A 27,876-nucleotide genomic window follows, 5' to 3' on the forward strand; every position below is an offset into this window, starting at 1 on the left:
TTTAGCACCAAACAGCCCAAGTATATCCTAAACTTGGGGGTTTTACCAAGCTTTTGGGGGTAATAGGAAACTATATTTGCTGCTCTGTACTGCTCTGGGAAGAACTCTTCATTGCCACCCCACTTGCAACACCAGTGAGCTGGGGCCGTAAGACAATACTTTTTTTCCTGTGTGTTTCTGAACAGAAACAAAGCTTTTTCCATGAGGAAAATCCATATCTTTGAAGGAAAAAACTTTATAGTGCAATCTAAATATTCACCAAAGCTCTACTTGTAACAGTGGGAACTTAGCACAGGGAGGCAGGTGGAGTGAATCAGAATTTATGGGAAGTCTGTAGACATATTAAATATCCTAAGTTCTTCAAAGCACAGGTAACACTGAAATGGAATTTACAGACACAGTTGATTTAAAATATGCATGGTCTCAATCTATACTCAATACCTTCTCATATTAAAACACATTCAGAAGATACCATCTGTTCTTTATAGGCACTAGTAATCAAAAGGTTTTCTGTTAGTGTAAGCACAGGCATTAAAGGATATATTGGGGTAAACCTCATGCTAAAAAGGGAGCAGTGTTCAGCTCTGCATTCTTTTGTCCAAAAGTACACCTGTGTCCTTGATCAGAAAGTTTATTCAAGCTGTGGCATCTGCACTGTGCCCACACTCATAATACTTAAGTTTCCAAACCCTGCAAAATACTTTTGGTCAATAGGATTTTCTGATGTTGTCATTCCTTTACAGTCAAAAGACCATTTGATCATTTCTCTGTTAAGCAAGAAACTTCTTTTATATCCTGATTATTCTCATGGGAAAATGCAACAAGGAGGGAGACAAACTACTAGTAATTTCCTGTTAATTCAACATGCTTCATCAAGTAAAGAAACCAAGATATCTTCCATCTAGATGCCTGGAAGCAGCCTGACCCTGCAAATGTCTCACGCAAGCAGTTCACACTTAACAGGAGCTTGGAAAGCTCTTAATACACAGAAATGCCAACAATTCTATTTTATTGAGATTTTTCTTCACTGTACTAAAATACCTCAAAACACACTTGTACAAATATCTTTTCCATTCTAGCAACGTGGAATGTTAAGATGTGATTGAACAGAAAAGCTTTAGGGTCACAAAATGCTATCCAATTTTACTGTCCCTGATCCAAACTGCAGCCTGGGTATCCATTTTCAAACAGAACTAAACCACATTGGGAGCTTTATGCTCTTTGAACCGTTATTAAGCTGCACTATAAATTTAATTACGGAAACACCTTTGACAGAATTAAATAGTAGTGCTTGTAGTCAGAAATAAGATCACCAGTGGTAGAAATAACATTGATAGATCCACACAAAACCTGATTACCACCACTACAGCTTAAAAGCAGCAAAGTATCAGACATCTCAAAGGCAAAAGATTTCTAAGCCCATTCAAGTACCTGTAACAGCTATCTGGTATGGATAAAATTAATTGCAAATAAACAAATGACAGCAAAACTCCACTTCTGCAAACACAGAGTATTTGCAAGTCTGATTCAGGACACGTTAGTGCCATTACAACCCAATGCACATACACCACTATGCAATTCTAATGCATGATCTTCCTTTATAAGCTTTGTTGGGGTTTTTTTTTTGCTATTTCAGGAATTTCACTATAATAAACTATGGAATTCTGCCCATAGAGAGAAAATTCCATAACTAAATCTTCAATTAAGCAGTCTCATATCTACCAGGAAAAGAAAAGTGGTGCCTCAGACCTGTGTCATGGTTTGGTTACCTGCAGACTATTGGTAACGACGACTGAAAGGACATCTGCACTGATGAAGTTGGAGGACATTTTGTACCAAGAATTATTCCTCATTTTTAATACCTGAGTGGTTTCAGGAGTGTCCTGATCTAAACCTTCAGTTGGTTAATCTCCACAGGTATTTGGACTATAACCCATATATCTTCAGTGATTACCCGAGATACAATATTTGGCTACTACAGCCATACTCAATGCCTTTGCCAATTATTAATACCATAACATGGTCCTGATCCAAATTCCACTGGTATTGTTGGGATTTGCCTTCCACCAGCTCCAACTACACAATGGATAGGTGGTAAAATTTCCACCTCCACCATGTGGTTATAATCTAGCTCCAAAAAGATAATTATTTCACTGCTGTACCAGCAAGTCATGGAACACAAGCCATCCAGTAGGATATTTACTGACATCTTGTCTCTGATTGTGTAGAGATGCATATTTTAGAAGCTTGGTTTGCTACTGGTGCATGGAACTGCCCTCTTTTTCCATCTCCTTACCTTTTGAATTCATCATCTGATTTCAGGCAAATAAGACAGAGTTAGGGACAAAGCTCCTAAAACTTCCATGCACATCAAACAAACACCTCAAACATATCTGTAAGTCTCTTGGTTGAGCCAAAAGACTCAGTCTGGTAACTCCACTTTTCCAGAAAGGCTGCAGAAGAAGCTCAGCCAGTGAGGTTGCTGGCCAGGCAGCCAGTGGGTACAGACAGGCAGCACCAGCACATGGATACCTGGGGAAGAGTCCCAGCATCTGTTATCACCGGTTCAACCAACAGCTAAGGGCTGTAGGAGGGAGTTCTGGGGGCATGAAAGCAGAGCTTGAGTCAGCACAATAAGGAAAGCAGAGGTGCTGTGGATTAAAAGTCTATAGGAAAATGTGCTTCTGCTGTTAATAGGACTACTTCAGTAAAGAAAAGTTACTGCAGCCTTGAGAGCAGCACACTGGTCATGCACTGCACCATGTGCAGGGACGACAAGATGATTTCTCAGGGAAGGCAGTACACATGCAGCTGAACAGCCTTTCAGAGTTTCCTACAGAAAACAGAACTATCCAAAACACAGCCGGGAGGCACACAGCCACAGATGAAACAACAAAGAAAACAAAAAGCCACTGCAGACTTCTGTAAATAAATGGTGAAGCTGCTTAAATCCCAAGGATTTCTGGTTTGTGGTGCTGGATTAAAGAGCAGAGCAAGAGCCTAAGAGATTCTGCTTGTATTCTGCTCTCAACGGAAACATAATGCACAAAAGAAAGATTGGCAGCAGAAAGAAGATGCAGTGTTTGGGGACAAATGTGCAACTGTTAAAGCTGAAGTCCTCTTCCACAGGGTTCCCCACATATAGCCTCTGTGGGGGAGTTCTGGAGACCATTTACAGAGACATTTCCCAAACTCTGGGCACCACTTAGTCTTTCTTGGACACAAAATGTTATCTCTGGCTGTTTAGGATGTGTTCAGAGTCTTTAGTCCTCCTGAGGAGTTGGGGAAATCTGTGAGGCCAACAGACCAGCAGACATCTGAAGACCAGCTGCTGAGAACTTTAGAAGTTCCAGGGACCTTAAGGTTGATTAAAAATAGAAATAATTTAATCAAGGTCACATTTCTCCTCCAAAAGAAGGAATTCTCTTTAAATACACAGTATTTTGTTACAGTAAAAGTACTCCCTGTGTTGGCAATTCATGCACCTTGGGAAAATAAATAAGCTGTTCTAGGCCATTCTGTTTCAAGATCATCATTTCCAAGAGGACTGAGAGATCAAACAGGAACTATTAAGCAAGTGGTTCCATGTTTCAGTGTCTGCCCCATAATTCAGGCAGGATATTCCAGCTACCTACTTAACACACAATTCATACTGGATCCTTGAGTTGGCATCTTCCTACCAGCATTACCCAGCTCCGCTCCCTTTTTTAATTAAAAATGAGGGGAAGTTCCAGGGAAAGGAAACTCAGCAATGGGAATAGTTCCCTTACACACAAGAGACATTTCCCACTCACATATTTAATAGTTAAAGCACTGAACCAGATTTAAGCACTTAAGCAGCCTTGTTTGTTTCTGGAAGCACTAAGCTCCTTCCCCACTGTTAGTGGGAGCTCTGCACGCCTGGTGGTTTTTGGGTGAGCATGAAGGTAAAAATGAAATCACAGGTGAGAGGACACATTCTTCTCAGGTCCCTTAGTAATAAACAGTATTCCTGTGGCCTGAATTAGTTAATTCCTAAACTGTTGAGACTGTCAAGAAAACCAGGCTTTTGCATTCCCTCCTTTACGGTCCCTTTTGTTGAAGTAAATCGACAGAAGAGGTTTGTTTGTCAAACCACGGATACTCATGTGCTTAGCTGAGAGTCATCACACTCCATGGTCTGGAAATTGTTAAAAGGACACAAAACTAAACCTGATCAAAATGAGGAAAGGTACTTCAGTCACCCTGAGCCCAGGACACAAACAGACAGATTGAATTTTCCTAGTGTTAGCCACCATAACTACATCCCAGGGCACGAGGGGTGACGGAGCAGTGGAACAAGGACATATTCTTGACTGATTCCAAAGGTTTTGTTTGTGCCCAATGGCTTAAGAAATTTGTTCATCCTCCCTTGCAGACTACATTTGTAACGCTGTACCATTGCTGGGGTGAGTCAGAGGTTAAGTTACAGGCCGGATAAATTCCAATAGCACAATTTATGTTCACCTGACCCGTGGATCCCTGCAACGTATTGACTCAGAGGAAAACAAAGGACTAAAGATCTTTTGCATCTTGTCTTTCACCACCCCAAAAAAGCCACAGCTCTGTAGGGTCTCACACAGAATTCTCTCCCCAAACATTGCCAACCTCAAACAGTGATTTTTACGTATTTCTTCCTCACCCAAATTGTTGTTTTCCCTCATTTATTTCCTTTTCCAGGCATCTGGAATATCTAGGCTGGGTGAGTTTACTCTCGATCGTGACACATGGAGGCCATGGTGGTTCACCAGCCTATTAAATCACACTGTTACACTTTCTTCAAGGACCCCCCTAAAATTCTGAATCAAGCACCAACTATCATGAAATAGGCTTTAAAAAGTACAGGAATGAAAACAAAACTGTTGGAGCTCTTTTGTTAGCTGGTGTTTGAAACCTCACCATAGCATCTAGTTCATTTCTCAGACATTTTTTCCATGGTTGTTAGGTGTAGACACACTTCACTTTTTTTTAAAAGCAGCTCATATTTTACATATTCACATCAGTCTAAGAGATGTAAATCATAGAAGGCACAGTGAGAAGACACAACAACATCCAAGTTTATCCAGAGAACATTTATCCACCAGGCACATTCATATTGCCTCTCAACAGAGCGTATGACATGTATCATAACATCAGGGGAGGGAATGCTTCAGTGATTTGTAGAGGCACCATGAGCTTTATTCTTCTTCCAGTCAATGACAGTCGAGGCCAGAAGTGCCTGACCCACCACTGAAATTCCTGGGCTTAGTTTTTAATTGCATTCTTTGAGAAACTACATGTTCTGAAAATAATGGTTAGTATTATTAATCATTCAGAATAGTCACCTCTCAACTATCTAAAATTCAAAATAAACAGTTTAAACACACATCTAGACTTACAAATCAAAGTGGAAAAAATAGAGACCACTGGCAACAGAACTGTGAATCCAAAATTAAATTCCTGCTCATTAAGATGAAGTGTCAGCACTCACAGAAAACATGCTTGTATTTCAGAGCACCAAAATGTAAGAAAATTGGGGAAAATTAAGAATAACTAAAAAAATGCATACAATACAATCTTGTTGGATATGGTTTTAATACAAATACTAGAGACAATGAAAAGAGGAATAACTTTCTTTAGAATCTAATTCTACCAAATCCCAGGAGAGTCGGATATTAACTTATAAAACAAATCCTGCTGAGATTCAGGCCCAAAGCCCTCACACAGGCACCTCTTTTTACCTTCTCAGAGCAGCCCTCATCATCCTTTTGCTCTTCATCATACCCTCTTAGCCAATTCCACGCCCAGTGAGCACATCTCTTCCCAACTGGTCAAGCCAGAATCTTCATCTTGAACAAAGAGCTGAGCAAAATAAAAATGAAGTAGCTCAATGACACAACCTAGTCAAGCTAAAACTAAGAGAGTAAAATTTCACTGAAACATTCCTGTTAGAAAATGCAGAGTCTACCAAAACTTCTGAAAGAATCAAAACCACAGATGGTTTCTGCAGCAGCATTCTCTCTTTGTTTTTAAATGCCAGTACAGAAACCAAAGGCCTTCAGAACTGGCAAGAAGAAAAACACCACAATGAAAACATCCACAAATATTTCTCACGTGGAAAACTCCGTTGCCCATTTCCTTCTTGCAGGGTGTTCCCTCTACAAAACTCAAGGCCCTACAGCCAGCCAGAGCACATGACAAGAACCCACAAGTGTCCATGAGTGAGTGTGTTACTCCCAAAGGGAATCAGTGGAGATAAGAGAGCACAAGACTGGTTGAAGCTCTTCCTCCCACTGTCACGTTTTGACCAAGTCTGGAATTAAACACATGAATACACACCACACTAAAAACACCAATTCCTTTCACTGCACTTCAGTATTCCTACTGTTTATACCCCACTTCAGATTCCTACTCCTCAGACTTTCCTGTTGTTGTAGTTTTCTTGTTAGTGACAGCTCCTGTTGAATTTTGGTGTCACCTCTCTCTCTCTCATATCACACTATCTACAACCCTCAGGGTTCTTTGGACCTGTACAGCCTCCTCAGAACTGAAATCTTCTGCCAGGCACAGAAGGTGGGGGTTGAAGTTGTTCTTAAGCTGCCAAGAATTCTTATGATGAGAATTTTTCTTTCCAAAACATCTTCTCTGCCCATAGATTTGTTGTCTGAAAAGTAATAACCAGAAGAACAGCTAATGAACTGCAATGTTCTAAAGACTTTGCAACAAAGGTGAGGGACCACCATGCAGTCACCTTGGAGAAGTCTCTGCCACACAGGTCTGTGAGACATACAGTCTTGGGTTGTGCACCATCTTGCTGGCCCACAAGAAGGAAGTCAACAGGAAAACACTGATGGAAACATGACTTGGCCCTCAAAGGTTAAAAATTTATCCATGCAAGACAATTTTTTACAAAGCAGAATATAGAAAAAAATAAGGCTGTTTTGAGGAGAGTGTTGAAGGGAAAGAAAAACGTGGAATAAGTATGAAGGATTGTTTTCCCAGATAACAAATATAAGCTGCCCCCCTCCCCAAATATCAGTAATTGGTGTAAGAAATGTCTGAGCCAGCTGCAACCATTTAAAAGGGTTGATGTAGAAGTTTAGGATTCATAGGACCTACTTCTGCAGTGATTTTTTTGGGGGGGTGCTGGCAGGAACAAGGACTCACTGAAGGGAGGGTACAGGCTTTGCCTTGCAACAGCTGCCAGCCATGAGCCTGAAACATGGCAAGACACCTTTCCTGCCTCCTGCCCTCCCCAAGGACTTCGCATCTGGTCCCAGAGAGAGACAAGATACTGGACTGGACAGAACATGGGCCTGATCCCATCAGGCAAAGCCTAATGTGCCTGCTTGGGTCTTCTCACCCCACTCACAGAAATCAATGCTCCAAGTGTGAGGTATCTGGCATCTTACCAGGGGAGTATAAACAGAAAAGGGACAGGGTTGCTTAGAAAAGAAGATGGCCTTGCAGCTGAGTTTCAAGCTCATGGGTTTTTGGGGGGTTGGAGGGTTGCAGCATATTTTCACTGAGTACAAAGTTGTATATTAGGGACTGTATAGGACAAGAACTTTATCTCAGTAGACCCTAAAGCACTACGCAAAGAACTCTTAAGTGTTTGTGTAGAACTCAGGTAATTACAGGAACTATGCAACAGAAAAAATATAAGAAAACATAAAAAAAACCCCCAAAACTCTATTGCACTACCACTGAATGCTGAAATTTTCTAAGCAAAACACTGAGAGTTAAATTAGAAGCAATGGAGTTACCCAGCTGGAAAGCGGTGGTGAAACTCTGAGAAGCCATAATTCCCCACATTCCTTTGCTACCAAGAAATCATAGAGCCCTTTCATAAGTAACTGACAAGCCCAGAGGTAGTGCATTTAATGAACTATTGAAAGGCAATAGTGCTCATTGAACTAGGTCAGCACCTGTGTGTATCTTTAAGGAGTAACAAATAGGCCCTGTCTGGTTATCTCCAGCTACTCTGCCAGCTACGCTCTGCTAGGCACAAAGACAGCAGAGTTCAGTCCTAGGAAAAGGCTGATCTGTGCAAGCTACAGCAGGGAAAGGAGTTCCTGTAGTAAGTTACTACATGGTGCAGTGAAAATAAGCCTTTGGTTCAGACAGAGTAAAGGAAGATATCCATGGCCATCAGGTTGCAGGGGACCTGCAACATGGTCACCTTTGCCTTCATAATGCATCTGTTGATGTAGTCTGGGGTGCACATTAAGACAGAGGAATGTTTGCTGCTTCTCTTAAAACATGAAGAATAAATAAAAAGAGTTATCTTTGGTAGCTTTCTCTCTGAAATCTCAAAACATGAATAGCTTTATTAATCTGATTCAAAACAAAGTGTAAGTGAAGTCTACATGTAAAAGCAAAAGTCATGAATGTGTTTGATGTATTTTAAGTAAGGCACTGAACTGCAGTTGTTATTTACAGATCAAAGAAGCTCCAGCAGTGTCCTGAAACAATCTAAGTGAGAAATGCCAAAATCTGATTCCATCCATTTCCATATGTTGCTTTGAACTCGTAATTCACAGAATTGGTCACTATATTGAACTAATTATCAAGCTTAATGCTTGCCAATTTTGATGGCTGTGCACCCTTATATAAAAGTCAGTTTTGAAGGGAAGCAGAATGATGTACTGGAAGACATGCAGCCTTTACTGAAATCTGGGGAAGAAAAGCAATGAGCATGCAAAAAATAACCCCTCCCTCCAAAACCCCAATGTTATTTAGTTTCTCTCAATGGTTGCTGTGACGCAGATCAGTAAAACAAATAGTTTGTATTAACCAATACATACAAAAGTAAAGTGGTTAATTACTCATAGGAAAAGTTTCTTGCAACAGTTAAGTGGAAAAATATCTATGCTATCTGAGAATCTCATGAGTCTACATATGGTACATGAAAGTAAAATAACTATTTCACAGTACAGCCTAATCCATTTAAACTAAAATACTAATAACAGTGAGAAGAAACACTGATAGAGTATTTCTGCATGCAGGAATATGTAAGTAAAGTGTGTTCTGATATCAGTAAAGACTTTAAAAATTATTCTTTTCCCGATTACTTGCAGTGGTTGGAAATGACCATAAACAGTGGTTTGCCAAAGCAGCAATTTCAGGAATCACACAGCTTGGACTATAATTAAAAAGCAATCTATAGGAAATAGATTATTACCAGTATTTAGCAGCTAATTTGTTAGTTAATGCCTTAACAAAGCTCTGCTTTGATTGCAGTGGAGGGGGGAACAACTTCAAGAGGATTATTTGCTATTAAGACTTGTACTCAAGTTTTAAGGATGCTGATGTGCTCCTGCAATTACAACTGCAAAGCAGTCAAAATCGAGAGGGATTCAGCCTGTGCCACAGCCAGTAATTCCCCCATGCAGGGCAGGTCCGGCCTCTGAATTTTAAGGACAATTTCCAGAGTAGCCTCCCAAATTGAGTGTTTGCTCATTACAGAGAGGTGCAAGCTAAATGTTCCTTGATGCCAATCACATATTTTAATTTATTCTCACTTACATTAGTGTGGGGATTTTCCCCCCTTTATTCTTTAATTCCATTTCTGAAGGAGTAGTCGTAGAACTGCTGGAGCCTCTAGATAATATTTTTCATCAAGATAATACTCATTTGTTTTTCCATCCGACAAAAGTGACAACAGAAAATATATTTTCTGTCAAGTTCTGTGAGTACCTTATTTAAGTCACATTACTGGAGATAAACGTAACAGTAACCTGCACATATATTCCATGTACTGACAAGTTATAATTGACTCAAAGCTACCATCATTTGCTACTATCTCCTATCACAGTTACTATCCTGCTGATCAGGGCAAGGAATTAAACACGTCACTAACCCCAGGCTTAACTGTAGTCACAGGGAACACAACCAACAACTTCTGGGTAACACGACAGAAGGGGAAAAAATCCAAACTCATCCATATTTATGAATAACTTTTCTTGCCAATATTACCTCTTTGGACTCTTATTACCATATTTCAATTGCAAAGACTTTCCTATAGCAAAAGCTGTAAATAAAAATATCTTCAACAACATAACTGAACCTGAGGCACACTTTCTATGTTCAGCTTGGTTTGGCAACCTGTAGCCCAGCTGACACAGAACCTCAGGAAGCCTTCAGCTGCCGAGCAAAGCAGAGGCCCATTAATCATATTTATCAAGATTGTCTACCCTGCCTTTCATGCAGTTAGGGGAAATGTGCTATTCTACTTCAGCAGCAAGGAGCAAGGCTAAAACAAACTGACCTAACTGCACGGGTCAATTCCAGAATCAGAAAGTGCACTGGCAGTGCAGCTCCACGGGCCAGGAGGCAACATGCTGGGAGGGTTGGAAAAAAGGGGCAAAATCCAATCCACCCCAAACTTGTGAGGTATGTAACCAGCGGCAAAGTTAATACTAGGCCAAATTTTGCTTTAATTTGCATTCAGTACATTAAAGTCAGCAAGACAAGATCCAGTTCAGCTCCTCATGGTCCTGTATTTCATGAGACTCCCAAAATGTTTTTTTGCACTTCAGGATTTCATATCAGCAAAAGCAAGAACAGAGAAGATAACATCCTGCTGAGGTACAAGCATATTATTTATTCTGATATGTATGGATATGTCTTTATTTGCTCTTCTCTTGCAAACACAGAATACAATATACTAGCTGATCTCTCATGGGAAAGCAGGGGTAGTATCCTGGCTTACATTTCTCTCTCTTTTTGGGGAGTTCTTTCTGTCTGAAAGAGACTGAGATGCCTCAGTTTACTCATGACAGAAATTCATCCATGTCCCATATCGTGCATCACTAGCAGCCTTTCACTGGGAAAGCTTCAAGCTTGGGACAGTCAGATCTGGCAGGGTGACCCGAGCGTTCCTGTATCTGCAGTGTGATGCCAAAACGTTCAGGCCAAGCTTGTAGCTAGACCTGCTGGCTTTGAAAAGCAAGAACACGATCTTCACATATTCAACAGGCATAAAAAGAAAATTTGCAGGCCTCACACTTTATTGGTTTCTATAAAATTAACAGAAAAATAAAAGTGAGATAAGAGCCTGGTTTAATAACACTACTTCCATCTGCAGTATCCACACCAGGCCTGCTCTGCTGACATTTCTATAAAAATAATTGAAATCACACTACCACCTGTCTCTCCTCTTCCATCCCCCACATGCATTTCCAACTACAAAGTGACAAGGGATTCTCCAGTTAAGGTCCACACCACATGGGGATTACCCCAAATGTTATAAAGTTTATTGTAATTTCCTTAAAAACAGGTAAGACAAAGCAATGCAGAATCTTGGCAAAAAAAACGATGCTAAAGCAAAATCTAAAATAGCTTCCTAAATAACCTATGAAATCTCAGCATGGACACTGATGTCTCATAATTATACAAGCTCCTCTCTCTTCTTAATAATCACACTGGGCAAGAATATAGGGGGAATACTACAGACCTATAGATCCTATACAATCCATTCATATCAAACGAGAACCTAATCAAAGTTAAAAAATAGAAATCCTTAAAATGATTCTCAAACTAAATCTTACCCCATTTACTCACACAAGTTAGTCCCAGAAAATTCAATGGGACTAGTCCTCGGAGTCAAATAAAATTAGTAACATTTCAAATTTCATGTTTCCTTTGCAACTGGACTGAGAGGCAGGATTAAAGCAAAGTCAGTTCTGAGATCCACAGGTCACCCCAAGATGAGATCCCTTGCAAGAGGCATTCCCGGGGCTGGCACTGCAGCAAGCACAGGCATCGTGTGCCCTCTAGTGCATGGCAGCTTGTGGCACTGCAGCCCACATGCCCATAGCAGGGAAGAAACAGAAGAAAGGTCACTGTCCTCCAGCTTTTCTTTTTTTTTTTTAAAAAAAAACAGAAGCAACAGTTCCCATGCCCAAAATGAACTACTTTCCCCTTAACCAGCCAGACTGTTTACTCTAAGGATTGATTGCTAGTGCACCCCCAAAATCCCCCTTTAAACACACTAAGAAAACTGCTTCATCTTTTCCAACCACTAAAAATCTTCTGAAGCTAGGTATGACTTTGGTGTTTTCTTTTTTTTGAGGGGTCATTTCTCCTACACTCAAAACAGTAGAAGCAATTCCTATTTTCTGCAAGTTAACAATAAGGCCTTTAAAAAAAATTAAGCATGAGCTGTATGAAGCACTTGGAAGAACTGTTCTTGTACCACTCTCACAAGTGCCTCTAGCCACGCTTCCAATCATCATCATAACTGTCATAAATTACATACACTCTCTGCTGCAGATCTGGTTTCTTTATTCACACCTTCACCACAACCTTTGTCTTTCAGACTCAACTTTTCAGGTTCATGTTTCTCAGCAGACACATAATATTTAGATATAAGCATTATATGTAATGTAAACAAGTAAAAGATAAAAGTATTATACATGTAAGTACATATATACTTTTTAAAAAAAATAATCTAGTGACATGTCAGAGATGTGTGGAACTATTTATGGTCAAATGAAAGCATGGCTTCAGCAGCAGCAGTTTAGATGAATATAATTTTCCTCTCTCCTACATGCTTTAGTTACACCTCTCCAGGTACACTGTTGTACCTACAGAAGGTGGTCATGGTCACTACCACCTTCAAAAATTTCCACAAATGGCAATTCAGGCACTGAGGTTCCCACCAAAACCAGCACCACTGACAGGCATGTTAGTATGGTTATGTGCAGACCTGAGTTTTCATACTGAGAGTATGGATGACACATTCCTACAATCAAAGCTGGGATGACGTAGGAGCTTTTCCCTAGCTGCCTGCCTCACCCCACTGCCACAGATTCCCTACCTTGTGCCAGAACCAGAAGAAGCTAGTATATACCAGGACCTCCTTTGAACTGCTGCTCAGAGCCCACTGCCTCCTGCTCACTTTAAGCTAGAGAGGTGCTGACAACTCAACAGAAAGGAAGGGACTCTGCCAAGCAAATCACTAGCGCTTGTGTGTCCAGGCCCTCAGATCTCTCTCTTGCTGAACTATTTCAACAAGCTACAGAATATGAAAACATCATCTTTATGAAAACACTATTTCTGATAAAAGAGAAAGCAAGATGACAGCCACCACTCAATGAGTGGCTGGAGACTTGCAAGTGCTAAAGGCTCTCAGCCACTGCCAAGCTCAAGCAGAAAGCAGAGAGCTCAGGCTCCTGGTCCCAAGCCAGCCCTGCTCCCCAGAACTCCCACTATGCCCCCAAGTCCTGAAGTGCATCTTCTCTTGACCAGAGCACACATTCAGGTCTTTGTGTTAAAGCAGAACTGCTTGTTGAGATAACATGGAATTTTGGGGAAAAGCTTCTTATCTTGGATTGCTGATTCTTTTAACTGTGCTTCTGTTTGTTGGCAGGTGTATAGAAACTAGGTAATAGCAGCCCAAGTATGAAAACCAGATAATTGCTATTAATACTGACAGCAGCAGGATTCTGCTGGTTCAAGTCTTCCACTGTAAAAATCATGTTTTAATCTACTTCAGGCAAGAATTTCATCCTTGAAAGACAGTTCTGTACTTTTAGAAGATTGCTAAATTGCTTGTTGTTCCAGACCAGTCACACACATTTATAGGACGAGTTGCTTCAGAGAGTCCAAGACCCTTGACAAGTTATGATTAAAAACAATACCATATTTTACATGTATCCACAAGTCTGTGTGTAGGGATTTTATATAAAGAGGCATACACCACACACATATTATCTTTTTAGGGCTGGAGAAGTACCCACTTCAGCACAGACACACAGAAATTGCTTCACCCAGGAACAAAATCCAGTCTTCACCAGACACAGCCCAGCAAACCCTCAGCCACTGGCAGGATTATTCTACAACTTAGTAAAACAGGGAATATTGATTCCAACTGAGAACTGAGTCACAGATAGTTTCATTTAAGTGAGAAAGTAGAGTGGGGAAATTCATGTTCCCCACTGGAGATAGCATGTGGAGTGTGCTCTTCAAAACATTGGTTGCTTTTGATGTTTACATGTTTCACAATGTAAAGAATCGAGTTCTCAGATTTATTTTTTTTATTAAAAAAAAAGCATCACAACATGAAGAAAACCAGAACAAAGTTAGCCATATTCTTCTTCCCAACTTGTTCTTGCCCACAGTGTTGCTGCTGACCCAGAAAACACATTCCTACACCATGAATGCTGCAGAAAACATCACTTCCAAAAATGCTTTAGAAAACTGCTCAGACAATGTATGGAAAGAGTATCTGTTTCAAGCATGCAGCAGAATACACTTCCTGCAAGACTCTGCTTGCTTACACATTCATTTGGAAAGAATCTGCATCATCAAATCACATAAAATGTTTTTAGTGCACATAGTTTTTGAAGTATTTTTTCTTTTTAAGGACTCTAGGTGCAAGGCTGTAGTTTTGAAAATACAGAAACGCTCTGCATATGTGAAATTCTTTCCATCTGAAGATAGCCACTGATGTCAGACAGATGCAATAATTGTATGCTCCACTGGTGAACTGCAAATCAATGGCAGCAAGGATGGCTGCCTTCTGCTTCTAACCAGTATATATGGATACTGCACCTAGCCCCAGAGAGGAAAAACAACTGGAAAATATGAAATCACTGCACATGCTTTACAAAAAATAATCATAAAAAGAAGACACCCTCCGCCAGACTTCAACAAGGAATTTGCTTTAGGTCTCTGTCCACTCTGGCCAGTTCACTTGCCATTCAAGCACGTCACAAACCCAATTTCCCACGACAGATAAATTAGAAAAAACGGGGTTGTTTTGTGGCCTGTGAAAGTCGTTTGTAAGTGCTTTTTTGAGATCTCCATTTTCATTTCCAAGTACTATTGCAGTGTTTGCAGGGAGAAGTTAATGAGCATAACCTACCCCCGCAAAGGACAGTTATTCCTTTTTCCCATTTATCAGTGTTCCAGGTCACAAGCTGGGAATGTACCTGTGCCTCATCCCAGAAAATAGACTCGTCTCCTTCTCTCATCCCACAAGAATTACCTTTAGCCCTTCCTTATACACCTTTTAAAATGAAAAATCCCTGGAATATAGGTATCTAGAAGGATACAAGTGTACATGTGATACAGGAGCTGGTACAACTCCCGTGGTAGGCTTTCCAAGACAGAGTAAATGGGGGGAAGCAGACACTTATTTTTCAGCTTTCATCCCATTAATCATGTCACATAACTTCTGCACAATTTTCCACATGTCAGGGGCTAGCTAGTTAATCCATTTTACAGTTCCTATCCTTTTCATGAGACTGATATTGTTCTAAACAGAAACACCCAAACCAAAGAAACATTGCTTGCTCAGTAAAAGGCAAAACCTCAGTGTTACGGATCCTCCCTGGCAAATTCCTGGTTAAACCTAACCTATCTAAAAATCACAAACTAAAATAGAGCCAGCTCAGTTTTCCAGAAGGTAACAAAAAACAGATACTGCACATATTTCATTAAGGAGGATGTTTATTTTTCCAAATATTGTATTAAGATAGTGTCCTGTTTGCCTGTTTCTATCGACATCTGCTCTGTAATACACAGAGAATGATCAAAGATCAAAGTTTTAATTGTGCAAGTAAAAGAACGTATTAATAACATTCTTTCTGTCCTACAGCAACAGAGATAAACTTAACAAAAAAATCTAACAGCTAGGAGAACAGGATATTTATATAAAGCTGTCCTAACAAAAGAAAAGCATGTAACACTACCTCTAGTGGATAAACAGACTGGGCTCCCTGTTTGCAGACTGTTCCCTGTAGAGCTCAGCCCTCAGAAATCCCCTCCCTCCCTCAGTCAACATCTCTCAGCTGGGTTTCACATTTTTATACAAACCCTTCTCAGCATCTTTTGTTCGCTGACCCTTCAAATTTAGGAAAATGCAGCAGGTGTGCCATTTTACTGCCAGTTGCTTTGGATTCCCACTCTTGGGTAGTAAGTCATTTAACAACAGGTGGGGTTTTTTGGTACCTTTTTCCAGCTAGCTCTCTCATCTGCACAGGCTGCACTGCACATCCTCCACATCCCTTTTCCTACACACATTGTAACAGGGCACTAGTGCTGCAGTACACACACGGTACCTCCTCCTCAGGAAACGTTACTGCTGCAGCTTTCTGAGATTGGGAAGAGCCTGAATCTGTTGCCTGCTTGTCACACTAATGCAACAGCATACTTTGAACTGGCTGTCCTTCTCCTCCCCAGAATTAATATCACACGGAGTGCTCTCTCCCTCCCAAGACAGCAGTAGCTGCCTTTATCCACTTAGGGCTCTGACTTGCATACACTGAAGGGAAAACACCACAAAAACCAACCATCAAAACAAACCAACCAACAAAAAGAAACACCTCAAATTAACCCACAACTGTCCTAACTTAAACTAGAACTCTCAAAAGTAGTGACTCGGCTGTCTTACTGAAACTAAGGAAAACAGCACACTGTACAGGAGTGGGTTCAGATTTATCAGTATCTTTCTTTCAAATTCAGAGCTCTGAGACGAGTTCTGAAACAACACAGTCAAGTTGTTTCACCACCTCTACCTAAATGGAGGCCACCACCAGCAGACAGCCTGAACTGGCTCAGAAAATTCTACCAGGCAACACAGAGGACAAGCTTACTCAGGGCTACCTGCACAGCAAAGACTGGTATTTGAAAAAGATTCTCAGTCTCCTTTCAAGACATCTGTGAATTACAAAAAGCCAGTCTTCCTCCATCCCCTTTGTCTTTAAAAGGAAGAGTTTAATAGTAATTTTAGCTCCTTTTGAATCTACTTCTGGGCTAGGGCCCAGTGCATCTGCAGTATTTTTTAAAGTGACAAATTAGATTAAAACCACACAGAACACCCACTCAGGACTCACTCAGTTCTTCCAGGCTGTGGTAACTCACAACAGAAGGGACACTAGGGTTAACCCTGGCACTGCTTGTGCGAAGCTGTGACCTGCTCACAGACAGGCAGAGGGTGAGGTAGCTCACTGCACAGCGAGCTGCTGTGCCCAGTGAAACCAGACAAGGCACTTCCTCTGCTTTTGTGTTGTCCTCTCACTCATAATAATGTCCTTTAGGACATCTGCTAGAGTCCTGAACCGTTAATGGAAATGGAAAAGCTCCAACGGGAACTCAGGGGTTTCTCTCTTTTTCCCATGAACTGAACATTATGGAATTTTAACAGATGTTCTCCTTGGTCATAGTTAATAAAATGAATTATGCAGGAATTAAAAATCTGGCTCCATTTGCTTATATAAGATCTCAGCAGCAGAACTACATTCCCATTAAGAAACTCTAGAGGCTTTACAGTGGATTTGTAGTCTGCTCCTGCCTCGTTATAAAATGGCTGGAGATTTTACAAATGAACTTTTCTCCATTGTGGAAAACATGAATAAATTTACCTGTTCATTGACTGCTCTTAGTAGCACGATCCACTTTCCACCCCCACGCACACTGATACACTACCATCATAGGAAAGGCCAATTCTCATTTGGATTTGCTTTAGAAATGACATCATGGGAATTCCATGTCGATTCACAGCCTCCTATTTCTGCCATTTATTCAAAAGCTCATTCAGCAACCTAATAACCATGCTCCCACTTTGTGCTTTATCACAAAAGCTTTCCTCTTGGAGCATGAACATCTTTCAGGCTACTGCTGCCAACAGAATGATGCACTGCACCTCACTTCCCTTTCGATTTTAGGATTAGTTCAGCGTAACTACATCAAAAGAAGACGTAAAGACCACAATGTAATGGAGATATGAGAGAAAAGGCAGGAGAAAGAGTCATAGCCAAAACTTCTAAACACTGAGGTTCACTTAAAATGCTTCAAAAGCATTATATATTTAGTCATCTTTTTTTTTTCTTATATTCATCTGTACAGAAAGTATTCTTTAGTTGAAAGATTCTATGAGAAGATGAAGGGGATAAGTGAAAGAGGGAGAATCAAAACTGAAAGATGAAACAACTGCCTCACACCAGAACAGCAGCACAGCAGCAGATGAAAATGACATGGATCAGACTAAGGCTGTCTTGAGAAGATCTAATATGCTATAGCAAAAAGGCCAAGTTTCAACACAGCACTCCCTTTATAGACAGTCAGACTCGTTTTCACCCAAGTCCAAGCAATTGGCAAGCAGATCTCTGCCCAGGCACTGAAATCTGCTTTATGTAATATGCAAAATTTAATGCCAAGCAACAACTAAAATTGAACTTTCTTAAATTCTGGCTCAAGAATTTCTCCAGTGCAAGAATATCATCATCTGAAAAGCATCAGTATTCCCAGCCTCTTCTAATTTTTTTTTTTAAATGAAAAATCATGAACTGAAGCCCCTCTATCCAAAAATCCCACTCCATCCAAAAATCCCACTCCAAATGAAGTTTGTGTAAATAAACAATCAAAGCATATAAACAAACCTATGTATGAAAGTCTTCTGGAAGTAAATATCAGCCTTTATATGCTATGCATCTACCTGGATGTGTGCAATAAAGAATATACATTTTTTTAATCTGAAAATAAAGACTTTCCATAAAGGAAGAAATGTATTTAAAGAGATTGGAAAGTACCAAGATTAAATGTCAGACTTGCAACAGTTCCAGCTGCAGGTTTAATATGCTGTTCTTACTCAAGTGGACATAGCTTTACAGTATTTAGTGTCAGAAAAATGCAACAGTCTTAACAGTGTTAAACTCAAAGATTTTTATTTTTTTTTCCAAACATCACCTATGATTTATTTCATTTTGAAGAGAAAGCACATTTCATTTGGTAATCATTTATTTCTTATTCTATTGGACAGATTCTCCCAAAAAGCAATACTTCAACCAAAATCACTTCTGAAGGATCTTTTATGAATATACATAATGGAGATAACCCCCATTAAATCTCCAACAAAGCACTGCCATTTTGAGTAAACAAAGTTATCTCAGCAGGGTCACACGCTATGCCATGAATATGGTCTGCAAATTAATTACCCCCCTGACATATGTCAAAACAAATTTTAAGGAGAATGGCACCCAGTAGTAACCATGTGTTTTATCTACCTGTTAGTATGCAAAATTTGTATTCAATAGGATCTAAATTTATTCATTTATTCAGAATGCCTCAGAGAAATCAAAATCATTCCTTGGCCTTTTTTGCCCATCTCCAAATGAAATTCGAGTGAATAACATGTGTTTAGTGAGCCAGAAAATAAGTACAGGATGAAGCTATGGTGGGGGTTACATCTCAGAAAAGCAGGTGCCATCTCCACACAAATAACTAATTTTTTAAACACTCAAAACTGCTAAAATAGACTGCTGTGCATTACCACACTAAGTCTGGTATTTCTTATTTTAGGTAATATTCATCTTTATTCTGTAACTGTAAGAAGAGCTGGCTAACATAACTGTCCTAAAAACAGTTTTCAGCATGAAGAACAGCTTTTAAAAGCAGAGCTATTGAATGAAGGCTTTGAAAGCCTCTGCAACTGCCTTCTTTATTATCAGTGGCAACACGGCCAACAGATCTGATTCTGTGTTTAAAAAACAAAAGAGGCAAAGATCCAAACCTAGTTTACTCAGTTGAGTTATATAAGGAGAGGACAAACCCAGAGATATCACATTGAACACAGTGAGTAAAGAACCTTTCCCAGACAATAGCTGTTATGTTTTCATAGGAATTGAACCTCATCTCTTTATTTGAGGTACTCATGGTACAGCTTCTGCTTTGTCAAAGATGACTGGGACCAGTTTCTGAAACAGCTTTAGGCCAGGAGTTCATCAGTGTGTTTTTGTACAACTTTATAATCTGCCTTCAGTTCACACAGCATATCAAACTCTGCCATGACACTAATTCTGTAATTCACAATACATTTATGAAAAGATTTTAGTTTAGGAACTATTTTTGGCCAAACAAGCCAAAATATTTTTACCTCCATTTTTTTCCCCAACAGTGGAGTACTTCTGATTTAGAGTTAAGTAATGCCATATCACATCTACAGGCTAGATGACTAAATGCATTTCTTTCATACATTACAAAAAAAAAAGAAAAAGAGAGTGCACAATCCTCCCTATATACAGATGACAGATAATCTCTTGGCATCTGCTGACAAATATATTTAAAGAAAGCCTAAATCTGTCTGTGCCAAACTTGGCCTGATGCCAGCAGTTCACCATTGTTGGCACACACATACTTCACATGATGCAATCACAAGACTTAACGAAGTTTCTAGTACTTTACTTTATGGTTTTCATCATATTAACATACCCATTTCCATCCTTTTATGACTTCCTAGCAACAGAAGTGAGAGACAGAATGGTAGATAACTTTTGGGTGTGTATCACAGGTTTTCTTAGCACACATTATCAGTATTCTATTTAAATTACAGATGAGTAACTTACTTAGAATGAAAGACTTGGGATCTAGAGCTTATGGTTAGAGCAACTGATCACGATTGTACTGCTATCTCTTGTTAGAAAATAAAGTGAGGCAAAGGAATCAATTTTTAAAAAAGATATTTTAAAAGAAAAAGACAAGTCTTTTACCTCTCTTAATACTGTGCTTTTATAGCCCCGATAAAGTCCTCGAATACCCTGTAAACCAACAGAAGAAAGCATCAGCTAGAAGGAATTAGTTTGCCAAATACCACAATTTATCGGTGATTATGAGGCAAGCAGCACAGCCTTACTGAGTGTCAGCCCTGACCTTCTCGCAAATTGACAACATTGATTATAGCAGACCATACGCCATGATTTACACTGCCAGAGGGTTTTATGTTCATTTCAAAGATAATTTAACCACTGTTCAGAATAATCAGTTATAGAGAAGAAAATATACCTTACAGCTAAAATTAAAAGAGCAAGAAAGCACAGAAACATGTCTTCAAACTCTGTTTGCCCAATATTTTGGTCTGGAAGTATCCACTAACCCATCAATATTTTGAAACTACAACTCTTCTGTTTACATAGCCCACACAAAATGAACCCACACATGACAGTGCCCTATGTCCACTTTCTTAGCCTTGATTCAGAGCTTTTATCAAGACAAATTTATATTTTTAACCAGCTGTTAACATTCAAAACAAAGAAAATTTTATATACACTTTAAAACAAAATTAAGTTTAATATTTTATAGGGCAGTTTATCCCAGTGTTTGGCAAGTCTTATGGCTATCTGGCCAGCTACAAAGAAGGGGAAAAACATACAGTTTTGTGAGCACCATCTTTAGAGCAGAATAAACAAGCTACAGACAGAAGTTCCAGCAACCCTCTTGTGCAGGGTTATCACAATAGTTTTCATTTACAAGCAAATAAAAATCAAGTGGATCATTTAAAGGTCATATTTATGTCTTCCTTTTCCTGGCTTTTACACACACAAACGTGTAAAATATTTTCCCCCTATGGTGTTTTCAGGAGCTACTTTCTCTTATGGAATAGAACTTGAAAGATGCCCCTTGTGAGACTCAGTAAGCACAGTGGTGAACAGGTTTTTACAGGAAGGAATAGTGTAAATGCTGCACAGTTGACAAAACCCCTTATTTTTCAGAAGTTACCAATACTAGAGCTCCTTCAGAGCCTCTCTAAAATGGTGCCTTTAGGACATCCCATCCAAAGCCTGCTTCAAAAATTGGAAACCACTCATCAAACTCTAGATACAGAGACTCAATGTTCTGTTGTCCCAGACAAGCAGAATTTTGGAAACTGGGATGTCTTTTTTTTTTTTTTTAACTCCCCTTTTTAAAAATGTAGGTATGTCATGTTAAGAAAGGAGGAAAAAGAGTTGTTTAGATTGTGCATGTAAGTGCATGCACATCAGGGAGGTGGGGCTTTGGTTTGTTTAAACACAACATGCCAATCGTTTTTAACAACAGAAGAATAGATGGGAAAGTGCTGGGAGAGCACGGAACTGGAATGAAGTGACAGGAATGATTCTGACACTCAGTGGGGAGAATGAAGTAACTTCTTTGAAATATTGCTCTGAACTCACCTCATGATACAAGGTGTGGGAGAGGATCCGGAGGGTACTGGAGGAAGGAGAAACCTGGGCCCGTTGCTTGACAACCTCCGATGGAACTCGTATGAGGCATGCAACCTGCAAAAGAACCACACCTTCAGAGAGCAATTCCTTCTGCAGCCTTGCTCTTCAGACACATTTAGAGTTCGTTCCAAGTACAGAAAGCTGAGAAATGAGGAAATAATTTTTGCAATCACACGAGTTGAACTTAAAAGCTGTTTACGAGCAGCTTATTTGCCCTGACTGCTATGTGCTTTCTGAACACAGAATTGTACTAACAAAAACAATGGAAGTACCCTTGAAGTTATTAACTTCCAAAGTAGAAGTAGGTTTAGGTGGGGAAGAATCACTGATGAAACCAAAATTTTGAAGCCATCCTGTGTTTTGGCAGGCACGGGAATTTTTTCCCCCCTTTCATAGATTTAAACTGGAAATTCAGGTTTCAAGAACAAACTTCTTTCCTAGGTAGTTCCTTTGTGCCCTCTAGTGACTGACAGCAACAGACATTCCAGTAAGCTTTAGATGCACACAATACATTCAAGGTTTACCTTAAGATAGACACTGGATTTCACTCAAGGTGAAACACTGGATTGATTCTTTCCTACACAATGAGTTTCCTAGGCAAGAAAGGCCCTTACAGTTGGATGTAATTATGTGGCTGTCACCACAAAGCTCCAGCTTTTCTGCAAAAGCCAGACCTAGCTTTAAAATATTCACCTGCCACTTCAGCTTCAGGTAGGAGCTAAGCTTGTGTGCACATAATTTTGAGGAATAAGGATTCTGAAGTGTCAGAGAGTTACAAGCCCCTCATTTCTAGAAAATGCTGGTTTATCAGCACTTGAACTTCCAAGAAGAGTGTCTTCAGTTGGCCCCAAGGGTACTTAAAGCAGTGCTGGGACCAGTGGCAAAACACTGGAGACAACATAGGCCTCTGCCAGACTTTTAGTCTTCCTTGATCCCATCCTGTCCTGGGTTCAGGAACACACTATGATTCCTAGATGTAAAGGTGGTAACTAGACACTTAAATCAAGAGCAACCTAGGTGAAAGCTGTCCATTTGAAGCAGCAAACTAAGCTGCTAACTCAGAAACCCACATGTGCCAAAGAAAGTTCAGGAATCCATTCCAGATTGGACAGAGACAGTAACTCGAGTGGTCATTTGTGGGTAACACAGTATGGGGTTTAAGTTTCATTTTCACAAAGAGAACGAGAAAAAGTCTGTTATCCTGTTCCATTCCTAGAAGTTTACCAGACAACAATATCCAAAAGTCATTACAAACAGATCTAACTCCATGTGCTCTTCAATTCTCAGGGTCAAAAATAACAAGTGACCCCAATCTGTCAAGAAAATAAGAACTGTCAAGTTTTGTGATAGTTCAGCATAAATATTTATAGAACTTCATGCTTCATAACACTCCATGTCCTTATATTAGCTTTTTATTCCTTAAAAATATGGAGGCAGGAGGAAAGCTTTAAAAAGGCTCGGATGAAAACAATCTAGTCAATCAAGAGCAGACAAAGAGCGCCGCGTGGCTTCCTGACATCTGGGGTGCTGCAGTTTTGGCAGGAGAAGGGTGCCTACAAAGTAATGTCTCCATTTCCCCTGGACTACTTGGGGTGTATTTCATTTCCAATTAACTTTGATGTTTCTCCCATTTGAATTTGCGCTTACAAGGGAGTCTGTGGCTGCACAAGAACAAAAACAGTGATTACATTGTGCCGTTATGAAAGGAAATGCAGGCTGGTGTCACCCAGGCTGTGCTGTCAGATTGGCTCCACAGGGCACTGCTGGGACTAGAAAAGCCACGAGCTGCGACTGCCAACATCAGACTGACTGGTGACATTTTCTCCGTGCACCTCAACTTGCAAGGTGTTACCTTTATTCGTTCCTACATGTGCACCTTGCCATCAAGAACAATCCCAGCAGCCTTTTGATGTCAAACACAGGTCTCTAAAGGGAAGTAGGCAAGACTAAGTTCACATGTATCTTATTAGCCCACAGGGCTAAAAAAAACCCGCAACAACCTGGGACAGACGGGTGCAAAAAAACCTCAAATCTGTTATGCTCAGATCTTGGTCCCTGCAGCACCTTCCAGGTAATGCTGCCCAAGTTAAAAGAACACAAGGCACATCTCCACAGTCTGCTTTCTTAGCTAAATATGTTCAAGCAGCATCAGTATGGTAACACTGCACCAAGAGATTTCATACTTAATTTTTCAGATCTCTGAAAGCTGTAAGGAAATTGCACAAGCAGGGGTGAAAGCTACTCATGTAGCTGCTCCACAGCAGCTGTCCATGTATAGGCTTCTACCTGCATCAGCTACTACATAAATAGACATGGAAGACAGACAAAGATGTGACCTCATGTGGTGGGAGCCCATTCACCTCCTTAATCCCCAAGATCCCTGAAGAAGTTCCTTTTTCATCTCTTGGCTGTTCACACAGATGTAGCCTGTTGCTTGCTGCAGAAGGCCACAATACAGCCTGCCAGACTCAGGCCGTTCCCAGCGCATCCGACGGGTTCTGGGGATGACCCCGTGACAAATCAGCCCTCTGTCAAACATCTGCACAGCCAGCCACACAGAGGGGACAGCAGTGGGCCCTTGGCCACCTCGGCCAACATTCAGGCATCAGACAATAGCACCCTGTTGATAGGGGTCACGTTCATTTTCCCAAGCAAGCTCTGAAGCCAGGAGTTATTCCCATCTTTTGATGGGAGCAGAAAGAATCAAGATGCTACAAGACCAAGTTCAGGGTGAAAATGGGTGCTGCCCTATAATCTTCTTCCTTATTGACCAGCTCAGGCAATACAATTCTGTTTTCAGACTCTCTCCCCCATGTCAAAGCACCTATGGTATACATAAGAGAATGGAAGGCAATAGCACTGAAACAAAAGGCTCAAGGATTTTTAGGATTAAGCTTTAACTTAACCCAGTTTTGTAGCTACAAGCAAAGCTATTGTTAGTTTACAGAGCAAGTATACAGTAATGAACATATTAGCATCTATTATCTTTTAGCTTCTGATCAAAAGAGTCCAGAATTTCAAAACCCTTGCCTTAAATCATTACCAGATCCAGGGGTGACTCCAGTACTCCTAAGTGCATTTTTAATTTACTGACTTGCATTAGCCGTTAGGGACAAAGGCTAAAAAAATAAGACTACTCTGTTAACAATTATCTATGTATTGCTAAGACAGTGTATCTTCCAATGAAATTAAGGTAATTATTTTCCTCTGTCAGCTCAGAGAAACTTGTTTTAACTTTTGGATGCTCCTTGCATACATCAATGCTGCCATCTCCTGGTGGGATTCACTCGGAGCCAGACTTCCCTGGTTGCTCTGGCCAATGTCGACTGCTTGTGAAGAACGACCAGTGCAAAGTCTCAGAAGTGCCTTGAAGTCAACACAAAGCCTCTTTATATACCCACTTAAAGTTTGTTTCAGTATATCTGAAACCTGTTCCTATGTGGCTGTAGCCAACAGAAAATAAGATGTACTGCAAACAGCAGCAGGAACCTGCACAAAGCCTTTTGCACGGGCTCCTCTAAGCTTATTGGAAATGCCTTGTCTTAAGCACCAACTTCTGCACAGAGGCCAGTCCTACTTACAGCTGGAGCACTGTTCAGAATTAGGCAATGCTCACCTAGCTCCTCAGCACAAGCCTATATTGAGCGTTTTCCTCTAGACAGTAACCCAAGACACATAATAATAACAATAATAATAAGAGAAAAAAAAAAGAACAATGAGGGGACAGCCCTGCTTACAAGGGGGTTTGGTGCAAGGCGTGTCAAAGAGGACAGAGGAGGTGTCAGAGCTGCTGTTCAGGGCTAATGCTGGGTATTTAAACTGAGGTGATGCATGGCAGGTTTCTCTTGGAACCAGGGACACCACTGGTACAACTATGAACAGAAAAATTTATTGCAGCTTTAAACCCTTTAGAACACTTTCTAAAGGAATTTAATTTTATATTTCCCAAGCAGGAGGTTAGTTTTAATGACTCTGTCTGTGTAGGCTGCAAAGCTTTAATTGATGTTCACCATATAAATATAATTTAATATTTAACACAGAACTAAAGGAACATACCTGGGGAGAGTTACTCTTAAATGTCATTTGCATAAGTTTATTCTTAATCAAACAAGAATCTAATTTATGACACTATACAACTTTGCATTCAGGGAGTAAAGACTTTAAATTAAACCTCACAATACCTGTGCAACATAATCACTAACCCATCTGAGAGAAGAAGCTGCTGCACAAAAATGACAACAAAGAGGCTACAACCTATCAAAGGACACATGTTTAGGCTGCAGTCAATCTGGTCACAGAATCCTGAGCTCTCACCCCATTCTTGAAGGTCAGAAGGATTGCCTGCTCCAACATAATTCAGAAACAACAAGAAAAGTGGAGCAACTCTAAAACCACAGCTATTGCTGCTTCTCTTTAAAGCTGGTTTTGGTGTTTTGGGGCGTTTATGGTTTTATTTTAAAGCACATTCTCCACTAGCCCCAACTACTCCTGCAGACAAAAGCAACCTTATAGCTCAGGTTTGTTTTGTTGATTTTTTGTTTGGTTGTTGGGTTTTTCATTTTAAAAATGCTGCTTCCCAAAATAGCTCAATAAATATGACAATCCAAGCATCTCAATTCCTATGTCAGATGCTTCCTTCTAAATAAGAAGTTACTATTTTTCATCTGAAACATGAAAAATGTCCTTTTCCATTCCTCAGATAACCAAACGACTAAAATGCTAGGCAAATCTAAAATTAAGAGACCTTAAATTGCACTGATTCGCTTCAGAATCTGAGAAAGAAGAGGAAATTTCCTTCCTGGTTCAAGTCAGAAGCCCTCCACAAACCTTCAGTTCAGCACTGCAGCTTTGCATGCCTCTCCAAACTCTTAAATTTACGTTTGGTTCTACAGATCTCATTGGGATTCCCCACTCCAAAAAAAAAAGAGAAAAAAAAAAATCAACTTTTTTTATGCAATGTTATGAGATGGGAAAAGTATTTCATCCTCCAAGTAATTGTTTCTAAACCCCTGTCACAACTCTTGGATTGGGAATTCTCTGGGAATGTTAGAGGTGGGGAGCATGGGATGTATCTGTAGATGGAAAATAAACTGCCTCACCCTTTTCACCACCAGGAAAATTAACTGGAAAGCAGAGAAATGTGAAACAGGCATTTGTCGTTTGCTTTCATATTTTCTTTGAACAGAGAAGCCTGAACTGCTGCAATCATAGACCCACAACAGTTCAAACACCAATAAACCTTAATCTAGATAATTGCTGCCCTTTTGACCGAGACAGAACAAAGCCATAACTTTCTATGCTCTGTAATTCACTGTGGGTCACAACTCAAGTTGTGAACAAGCCCTTCCACATGTCCTTGTCAGCAGGCTTTGCTACCTGCTAAAGCACAATTAAAGTGGTGAACTGAAGCCTTAGCACCTATTTTAATGAGGACATTGTCTCCAGGGATGACAGAAACGGCCCCATCTATGTACTGTCCACTACCAGTTTCTGCTTTAAGTGCCAGCCCCAAAGAAAAAGTGTTCATCTTCAAAATGAAATCTCAGAACATGCTAATCTTATTTTCCCCTCATGCACAGCATGGACGTGCCCTCCCAAGCTAGTTAAATACAGTCCTGTGCAAAGCTGCTGGGGTCATGAACAGGTGACTCCACTCCTAATTTAAGCCCCATGGAGAGAAGAAGTTTTGACTAATGGGCTCTGGATGGGAAAGTTTAGACAATGCCAAGCTCTTTGTCCCATCTTTTCCTCCAACTGACACAATAGAGCCTTCATTAATTTAACTGCAGCTCCCCTGTATGCTGGCAGGAAACTTTCCTTCAAAGAGCAGTCTCACCCAGCAAGATCCCTCAGATCTCAGTACTTCCCAGAGCTTAAAAACATACTATTTCAG

General features: G+C 40.3%; 1 protein-coding gene across 1 annotated transcript in view; it reads right to left on the reverse strand.

Annotated features, from left to right (window-relative positions):
- The window catches only part of SLC25A26 (solute carrier family 25 (S-adenosylmethionine carrier), member 26), a gene marked incomplete at its 5' end in the record, with an annotated part of 82,283 nt that overhangs the window by 43,256 nt on the left and 11,151 nt on the right, over positions 1 to 27,876 (reverse strand). Inside the window, 2 exons of the mRNA XM_008936032.1 lie at positions 20,493 to 20,540; positions 21,933 to 22,037. Coding sequence (XP_008934280.1) covers positions 20,493 to 20,540; positions 21,933 to 22,037 — 153 coding nt within the window. The remainder of the gene's footprint in view (positions 1 to 20,492; positions 20,541 to 21,932; positions 22,038 to 27,876) is intronic.

The sequence above is a fragment of the Merops nubicus genome, unplaced genomic scaffold (genome assembly GCF_000691845.1).
Source record: "Merops nubicus isolate BGI_N331 unplaced genomic scaffold, ASM69184v1 scaffold3332, whole genome shotgun sequence".
Taxonomy (NCBI): domain Eukaryota; kingdom Metazoa; phylum Chordata; class Aves; order Coraciiformes; family Meropidae; genus Merops; species Merops nubicus.